Raw genomic sequence first — 10,079 nt, forward strand, 5'->3', positions numbered from 1 at the left:
TCGTATAACGGATTGATTATCAAATAGCTAATTATATTGTATCTTAGGAGAATCTATCCTGTGGAATCTGCCTTTGTGTCGTGCATAACGCTCGGCGAAGGATGGCACAATTTTCATCATGCGTTTCCATGGGACTACAGAGCCTCGGAATTTCCAACTCCGCTAAATCTAAATACGAGGCTTATCGACCTGCTGGCATATTTTGGTCTGGTTTACGATCGTAAGACGGCGTCCCAGCGAGTTGTCCATGGTCACCTGAAAAGACACGGTGACGGCACGCATCCGATAATCGCTGAGAAAAATATTAAAGGATAAAGTAAAATCTTCGACTCTTATTCGTAATTATTGCACGGTGGCGAGGACTAAATAGCCTTCATATAGAATGTCGGCGATTAAAATTTTTATATACGTAAAGTCATCGATTACTGCGTAAATTTAGTTAATACGAGTCAAGGAGTATATTTAGTGTTTTTAAAATAGTCGTAAAGAGTCCGTTATCGTCTTTTGGATTGTTAATTTGAAAAATCAATGTTATTCTGTGCGAGGGGTCACGAGCGCGACCTAACGAAGAGTCGCGACCGCGATAGGATTTGCATACGTGAATTACATCATCCGGTCGATCTCCGTGAGACCCAAATGCGCTAAATTTAGACGGGGTCCTACTACGAAAGAGAATCGAAGAAAGGCCTGTGACGCCTGTGACGTCAGACTGTTTCGCTTCTTGGAAGGAGACGAAGACTGAGCCGCCTAAGAATAATATCGCGGAATACAAGACCGGATGCTGGCTCCATTTTTATTGTTCGATTGGTGCAGCGCATTGGAAAGAGACTGAATCTCGCATGTGCATTCTTTCAAAGCTGAACTTTCCCTGCGGTTTGCGAACGTAACCACCGACGACTGGTTATGACATACAAGAATAAATATGTTGTAGATTATTGATTGTGGTATTTTGGAAAAAAAAAATTTTTGTTCATTCTTCAAACACGTAGAAACTTGAAGAGCAATAAATAAAAATACTCCTAAATACTAGGAATTATATGGTTACAGTTTAAAATTCCTATGAAAAATCCTTCCCCCTCCCCAAATGTCAAAAAAGTGGAAAAAATAAATAAGTAAAGCAACTCGAACAGGGCAAAAACATAAACGTTAGGAGTTTGCGTTGATTCAATCGAAACGGCGCATTGGCGAATATAAGAGGTTCGGTATATCTTGTATTACGTGGAGGCAGGAGGATAGAGCGAAGCTACAGTGCACTCAGCGAGAGTTACAACGCACGTGCCGAAATCTTGTTAATACCGTTCCGCAAAGTTGCCGAGCCAAGGCCAGACCCAACGTTTCGCCTCGTCCGCAGCGATTTATTATTTGGCAGACAGGTTCGAGCACGTTGGAGCTTTTCAAACGACGAGCGCAAAGCCCGCAGCGGCAGCACGGGAAAAGACGAGTCCGTGCGAAGCGCCGTTTGAAGGTTATGTGATCCTGGCATTCGGGCTAATGTTTTCGAACGGTTCGCAGCTGTCTCGTCCGAGCGAAGAGGCCTGTGAAAAATCTCATCGATAAAGGAGTCGAAGGTACGAAAACATAAAGCAAGAATCTCAACGGTAAAGACAGTAGACGACAAACCAACCGTTAAGAATTGATCTGCAGTAAAAAATAAATAAAATCCATACGTCGTGTGTCTCCGTATGAATAAGTATATCAAAGTAACGACTCACAGGTCTCGTATACAACATCGTACTTCCTCCACTTTCTCCTAGTTCTCGGAAGTACAGTCCATTTGCCCCCAACACACGCGAAAACCCACAGACGTACCACTCGCTCCTGACAAATTTCGAAGAATCCGATTCTCGTAGCGACCTCGTTAGCTGGCGTCTCTTTTAATTGCAAATTGGAACTGTCAGCGTAACTTTATGCAGCGCGCGACGCCCAGATATAGGTTAGGTTCTCTTACGAGAAATTCAGTTAGCCGAAGTAGAGGACTGTGAAAAAGAAAAAGGAGAAAAAAGAAATAAACAGATCGCACAGGACACGTAACGAAAGCCGTGGACGTTACGTTGTAGCTTAATAGAGCGCTGAGCCATTAATAGCTTATTTTCGTACAAATATCACCATAAAAGGTACAAGCCGCCCATCGAGCCAGAACGAATGGAACCACGTACCAATCTACGTTGATGTTACACGCAGCACAACGTGTATACGCTCTGGCATTCCACGCAACTGGTTACTACTACGTTCTCTCTCTCCCTCGTCTGTCTATTCTTAGCCCTCGCTCCATCTCTCTCCGTTGCTTCGTCTACCTGGTAAGTCCCCCCCTTACACCTCGGCTACCACCCGTCCTGCAACCCTAGTAACGCTCCTGTCAGGAATCGAATCGACTTGTTGTTCTTATTGTGGCGGCATTCCAGAGACCGGACGCCGATGCACGTAACCAAACCGAACACCCTCTCGGTTGCCACTCGCCCTTTTACGATTCTCCCTGCCACCGGCAATTGCCCCGCGGTAGTCATAGGAACTGTTTTTAGACGCTTGGACGCTTATACGAAAGCCACGTTGGCGGCGCCACGTTGCACGAAGATGGTGGAAATTCATTTCGGCTCCAGAAGACACGCGAGGCTCCATGATCCAATCTGACCTCTATAATCTCAACGGAGTCGAGAATGCTAATGGTAAGAGAAGACTCGGTACGTCGTACTGCGTTAACAGCGTAACTACCAGTGGCTGTAGAGTCACTGGGAAAAGTGATAACGCCAATAATAAATTCATAAGAGAGATACGATTCGCGGCTCGTTCAAAGACCGCGGCTCATCCCTCACTCGTAATTACTACCATTACGCGAAGGCGGCCCCCATTCATTTCGAATCCCGCGCGCAAAGTACCGAAAGCACATAAAATTAGCATTTTTAGGAGTCATTCATAACTGTTGCACGCGGCAACCGTACGGCCAACGCCGATATCTATTACGACGGAAGAGGAGCCCGTGGATGGTCGCTCGACCGACCACAGACTGATAATTTAATATTTTATTATTCATTGTTGTAATCGCGGGCACTGACGTCATAACAATTTTTCCGAAAATGCCGTTTCGTTCGTTCGCCAACTTTAGGGCCAATTACGGTTCGTCCCGGAAAGCACCATTCTCCTTTAATTCTCCTATGCGGCAGCGTTAAGGCTCCGGTGCACTTTCACGCTACACGATAGTCTCCTAGGGAATATTCCGCTCGAGGGATAAAACAGAGCGCGGTTGTACCGACGGAAATTCGAGCCGATGCCGTAACCGCCGTTCCTTCGTTCTCTCGTTTTCACGATGCCATTCGATAACGCGCAATAAGCTAACGAGGCGCCGAGAGCAAAAGAACGAAACAACTTTTTTTTTGTTTACAGTCTTTCCAGGAAGCGGTTTTCGGCGGTTCTTTGTACCCGAGAATAATATGCTAAGCAGCTTTAGCTCCGTGAGAAGCAAAATATTAACGTGCAAAATACCAGTGTCGTCTGTGGGTTTAGTGTTGGGCGTTCGATGTGTATGTACACACAGTGGGATATCGATTTCTTTTAATTACAAAGTCGATATACCAACCCAACATTCAGACCATAATGCTTACGTCAATTAAGGAACTATTTATATGGATATTTTATATCGTTTGACGGAATTCTACGAAGTGTGTGTAAACCGTATGAATAATGGATGGAGATAATTTTTTTTTTTTTTTTTTTCTTTACTAAAGTGCACGTACGGGTGTTATAATTGTACGGTGAAACTAGCTGCAACGCCTCATTTCCTTGAAAATCTTATTAGAGAAGCTCGATAGTACCGAGTTATAAAATGGATCTAACGCGGCGAACGGACTGACATTCTGTTAAGGTAGCTTTCAAGCGGTGATCGACTGGAACAGCCGAAAGGAACGCGTCGTTGCCTTTAACCGACGCCGACGTCGCACTCGATCGCTTTGTCCGAGACGTATATTGGCCGGTCGGTTCACATCTGTCCAAACGTGTTGCGCGGGTCAGGCGTCCCGGCGCCAGACGTCGCTTGCAATGCGACTGACTACATGCGAGTGTCTCGAAATACTCTTCTAAGAAAAGGCCCATCCCTATGCAGTTTACACGAGACGGAAATAGCTATCGCGGTTCGCGGGCGCCGTTCACCCGAACGAATGAGTTAACACGTTTCTGTGTTGTTCGATTAGTCGCATTACATCTCTGAGTTGATCCGTGAAAAATTTAAGAAAAAAAAAATCGGAGATACCGAAAAAAAAATTATTAAAAAAATAAATAAACGAAAAAATAATTTTATTAACCAGTAAAAATTTTTGGAAAAAATTTTCGGCGACACACGACTAATTTTATTCGACTGATCACGTATAGTCGGGCGGCGTCAGCACGCTAGGCGTTGTTATGCAGTTAGTTTCTCTCTTACCGGCCGTCGATTTTCAGAGCGTCTGAGCTCCATCCGTATCGAGACACGGCAGCCCAATTTACCGCTAGAAAAATAACTCGGGTTGTGCGAGGTTCGGAAATTGATAATGTTGCCAGGGCATGAAACCCTCATCGTACATTACACTCGTCCTCGGAATAGATTATGCAATTGCATAATGCAACGCGTGAATCGCAAGAGGCTAACAATAACTAGGATAGAGAGTGGAACGACTCCACAGAAATGTATAACGTTTTCGACCGAGTTCGTCCGGCTTTCGAAGTATACTCGCAGCGACGATGCGACTCCTGGCGGACGAGCCGCTAACTCGACGCTCGCGTTTAAAAATGACAAAGCGCATTTCGTCAGTACGAATCGTTAACGAGCGAAATTTAATTGTACCATAAACCAAATGTTGTACCTTCGCGTTCCGTCGCACACTAACTTTATGGACTGTAAATGGCTAGGAAATCAATTATCGACTAATACGCGTATACGTGATATTAACGGCTAATGACGAACGTTAATTAACGCTAATGGCACCAGGAGATAATTGCCGATCGTTTCACGATATTATGGATCATTCGGTAACTCCTAATCGATTTTATACATATTTCTTTTCTGTTATATCAAGTTTTTGTGCCTCTATTTACTCTACGCATAACTTCATAATAATATAATACACTCTTGTGTACATTCCCACCAAATAGTTTGCATAAACTTACCGCCTGTAGTTCCATGTAATTTAAATGTACGCAAGACCCAGCCATCCGAAACATGCAACAAGCCAGACTATGCAAGCGATGCGAAGACTCTAAGTAAGTTACAAAGAAAGAGAAGCCTGTCTGCCGGTTTATTAATAAATCGCAAGGATAAACAAGATAATCCTGCCTAAATCCGGTATCCTCGCTATCTCCGCACGGCAATTTTGAGGCCTTCTTCCTTACAGTATAAGATATCCGTGCTGGCCAAACGAAATGAGAGGGTCAGCCCCATGGCTATTCCGTGCTAGATTCGGCTTTGTATCCTCGTACTTAGAAGCGGTGAATGGAGAGCTTATGGGGGATTTGACGAGAAGCTAAACTTATGGTACTAGGAGGTAAGAGGGGAGGGATATCTTATTCTCAGAAAAATACCATAGGTATGATCTTTTTATAGCGTACATTGAGAGCAAGAAGTTTAGACATCGGTCCGAATGCACAGTTTACTTTCAGCATGCTGAAAAGTCTTTTTAAATTTTCAAACGCGTCTAATCAGAATTTCCGATCTAACGTATTGTCCCTTAGGTAGCAGGTATATATACAGACGGCGCAGTGGGGATACGGGACTACCCGAGAATTAGCTTCGAGAAACACAACTGATTTCGAAGCTATTTTACTCAACTGTATGGGAGAATGTTGCACGGATGCATAATTCAAAGCGATTCGTAATACCCTATCCGATAATCTCTATCGCCAACCGCTCGCGGCCATTCTCTATCAATTTCGTGCAAGCATCGGCTTTTAGCGTCGTTACGAAGATAGCCTAATACAGTGGGCGAACAGAAGCGTGTATATTCATTGAGCACGTACCGTAAGGAGTACATGGCTGTGTTAACGATATCAAAATCGATATGCAGTTAAGTACTAAGAACCAGAGTGAACCGGTAATGAGATTAGAAACGAAGCGAAAAATAAAATAAGAAGAGGTTAAGAAAGAAAATTAAAAATTAAATAGTTTGACAAAGGTAAAGTTTCATGAACAAAGAAAAATCGCGAACAACTTTCAGTGGACCGGCCGTGCGATGAACGAAAAAGAAATATTGAAGTATTTAGTAATAAGCACGCTCGAAACTCGATGTTGAAATAGATAAGCGCGCAGGCCATGACCGTGGCGGCGTGTGCCGACTCGAAAGGCTGCGTAGCGGTCAAGGTCAGGCTGAAGGTTGCTCTGGAAAAAAAAATCAACAATGTCGAAACCCACGTTTCTCGTATTCCGTCGGCGAATAACGTAGGGTGAGAAGAAAAAAAGGAAGCTTTGAATTAATCATACGAATCGTATACACGTGTGATACTCGTGATATCTGTCTCTTACCTAGTCAAAAAGGTTTAATCGTGCGATTTGGTTATGGGAAAAGTAAATTGATAAGGTTTCAATTATATTTAATAAATTGAATCGTGTTTTATCTACGATCGTTCGATCCCCGTAGAAACGTGGCCGACCGGCAAAGTATAGTTTCGTTATGGCGACGTGCCTCGCGCCGGTATTTACGTTTGATAGAAGCGAGACGCAACGAACAGTTGCATAACCTCGAGTCACGTACGTAGCCAGTTGCGAACGGTGCCTCAATGTTGCGTAGACAAAGTGATAAATCGACAGAAAGACACGTTTGCTCAATAGAAAATAGCCGAGATTAGAGGACGATAGGTTGGTTGGTTGTATGCACACACTGTTTGTTGGATGATGAGATACATAGTAGTTCAATGTAATACGAGAAATGATTTGTACAAGAGAATTTTTTTTAATAGAAATTTGTTATCTTCCCTGGACGAATTTTTCGTTTGTCATAATCCGTCTTCGTCTTTTCCTTGACATTTATTTCTTTTCAGATACGAGCATGATACTTTGTGTTCGTAAGTCGATTCATTTGAATTTAAAGATTATCGTACGTCACTGCTTTTATCATCATCCGCAATAAGGAATAAAGATTTGCCTGGGGGTATATATATATATATATGTGAGTTATAAATGAAAAATATAAATTTGAGAAATAGAAAAATTATTTTTAAAAAATGGAACAATGGACGAGCAGATATATCGAGGTTAAAAATGGCGCGCGAATTGAAAGGGTAGAACGCGCCGGCGCAGGAAGCCGTGTGTTCCTCGAGGAGCAGCTGGTTAGAACCGGCGTAACTAGTTACGGGGCCTGGAGGATCAGCACGATGCAATTGTGAATCGAGATAGGGCCCACCACGTGGCCGTTTATGGGAAACGGGATGCCCATTGGATGAAGTCAAGTCACTGGATGGCGTACGAACGTGTGGACGACCCTGACCTTGACTGTGGGACAAGAACAGCGAGACCGTAGGATTTAAAGCTGTGTTCACATGGGGCGCGTCGGGATATTTGTTAAGGAGGTTAGGTACGGTATCGGGCATAATTCTTGGATAAACAGTGTGAACAAACCTTTATACCTTCGACCCTCGTACGATTCCCTATGAATTCCTAGAACTTCAAAGGCAGCTTCTGCGTCCTTTTCTGGTCTTGCGTCTTCGGTGTGAGGAGAGCCTAAGGGCCGCGCGTCACGAAACGACAGCACAAAGCGAAAGGTGGCGCGAAGGAGAACCCAGGGAGACGCGCTTAGTGTGGACGTGGTTTGTTTGCATTCCAGGAGCGACTGTCGCTCGTCAGACTTCCATGGAAATTATCATTGAGGAAAGAAAACGTTCGAGTAGGTGGAATATGGAACCAGGAGGTTCTTCCTTGGTTTTTAAATCGATTATAGAGAATAAAGGTTCTACGAGTGATTTCATAACACAGGAGCCACGATAATGGATACCGGTAGGTGGTTGTAATGATGAATTTTCTAATAGTCTCTACGACGACAGTATTTCAGTAGACAGATATTACATTGGGTAAATGTATTACGATAGTTTTGTATAGTGCTGGGGAGAAGATACGTTTACAATTGGAATATACGCGGGCATTATTCCATGTATCTGGAAGGTACATGGGACGCGACATGCTTAGACTTTACTGGTCCACTCGAATAATGGAATCAGACGACAAACGGTATATAGAAACCTATCTGGAAACTCTTATTCGTTTTCAGGACAGTATACGCCGGGTTGGGTTCTACGCTGGGAAACGTACGGTTCTAGTAACGGCGATGCAGTTTATACGAGATTTACGAGTCCAAGGAATGTCAGGCGGTCGATTAAAGTCGTCGGAAGAACGGGTATAGTTTAGTGGTTGAAATGGAAAACTTTGAAATTATTTCGCTCAACCTCTCTGCTCTGTTATTTTTTTCCCCCCTTTGTTTACGCATTAATAGTCGATCCTCGATATTGTCAGTCCGTCGTCCGCAGGTCGAAACTTGAACTCTCTTTCGCGTTGGCGTTCAAAGTAGTCGCAAAGCCCTTGAGAACTTTAATATCCCGCGACGGGGAAAGATTAAAGATTCAACCACTATTTGTCATTCCGTCGCCGCACTTCGGAGCCAGCACTCTTCCTCCCGTCTCTCGCCAAGTCCATCGCCCATTCTCCTACGTACCAGCCCCCTCCTCGAACCTCAGAGGATTTTAAGCAAAGTCAAGCTTAAAAGCTTCTACCCTTGTCAAAATCGGCGAGAAACGTCCAAAGGGCAACCAACCGCGAGAGACTATAACTGTAGAGGGCTTTGCCGATTCCGAAATACCGGCTACGTCTCTTTGGTAACTGAAAATTTCCGAGAGCCGCATAGATACGGGACCGTCAGTCGCGATCTTAAAAGACCTTAAAGCTTCGAGCACGAAACACCCAGTTCGTTTCAGGCAAGTTTTGAATAAAAAGTACCGACCGAGTGTCGCCCTCTGTCGGCGGCCGTCGGTACTATTTTCTACAACTCGAGTAGCGCCCGTCGCGCCACGCTACTACGGACGGAGCTGCCTACCTCGCAGAGGGTGAAGGAACTGTACGGATATACACATCACGCATATATAACGATTGTGTGAGTATGCATTCATACGAATATATATATAAAACTGCATTCAAACCTACAGTATATGCACTCTAGTAGGTATACGGGTATTGTTTGCGCCTGAGCGTACTGATAGCTGCAGTTCGGAGCCGACAGGGTGCAGTCGAATCACGCCGAGTCCCGCCGACATTGCAGCGCTGTGGAAAAGAGACGCAGCGTAGTGGAAGCCAGTGGGTGTATAAAGAGAGACGTACTCGAATGGGACGCTCGTAACGGTCGTTTGTGTTTGCTGCACGAAGTATCGGCCCAAGTGGTAAAGACAGACAGACAGACAGACAGAGAATACCGAAGGTTGAAGAGTAGCTGGCAGTGGTGGTGGCACTGCCACCAGAAGTAATATCAATGTGTACATACAGTAGTAGAGCACGTAGCTATATATAGCAGTTATAAGCGTAGTACTCGCAACGACCGTGGTAGCAGCAGTCGATGGCGAAGGAGCAGAGTGGGGGTAGAAATTCGTAGTAATACCAGTAACAGTAACAAAGTAGTAGTAGTAATACTAGAAAGTAATAGTAGTAGTAGTAGTACGAGCGGGTGGTTTATCGTTGCTGGTAATAATGTTAGGTTAGGTTGGACGTAAAATGTCGAGTAGGTAATCGCGAGCCAGAAATGGGTACCAGCTACTTTATCCGTCGCACTGACGATAATGCGAAGTGAGTTTATCACGAGATGCTTTAATTAATTTTTTTACAAAGGGAAGATCTTACGACTTTAATATTTTTTTTCATTTAGGAAAATCAAGAACACGCAGGCGGATCCCCTCGAGCGGACAAGCTCCAACTGACCTCGCCAACTTCTTCGGCGTAGTCTTCGGCTACGACAAGCGGGCTGCGGTACACCGCAGATCTACATGTCTTACATGGACACCTAGCGCAGTTTCATCTCGAGAAATTTTCAGTTTTTATTTCGGTGTCTCGTTTCGCGGGTATCGCTCCTATATATGGTCTGCTCGTT

At 44.3% G+C, this 10,079-nt stretch overlaps 1 protein-coding gene across 1 annotated transcript; it reads left to right on the forward strand.

The window, feature by feature from the left end:
* Positions 1 to 181: 181 nt before the first annotated feature.
* On the forward strand, positions 182 to 1,034 carry LOC107270618 (acyl-CoA desaturase 3; the record flags this gene model as incomplete). Its single annotated transcript, XM_015745781.1, is given in 1 exon segment — positions 182 to 1,034. A coding segment is annotated over 1 exon segment (134 nt), but the record flags the coding sequence as incomplete, so codon positions are not given.
* Between the last annotated feature and the right edge of the window lie 9,045 nt (positions 1,035 to 10,079).

The sequence above is a fragment of the Cephus cinctus genome, unplaced genomic scaffold (assembly GCF_000341935.2).
Source record: "Cephus cinctus unplaced genomic scaffold, Ccin1 Ccin1_scaffold0806, whole genome shotgun sequence".
NCBI classification, from domain to species: Eukaryota; Metazoa; Arthropoda; class Insecta; order Hymenoptera; family Cephidae; genus Cephus; species Cephus cinctus.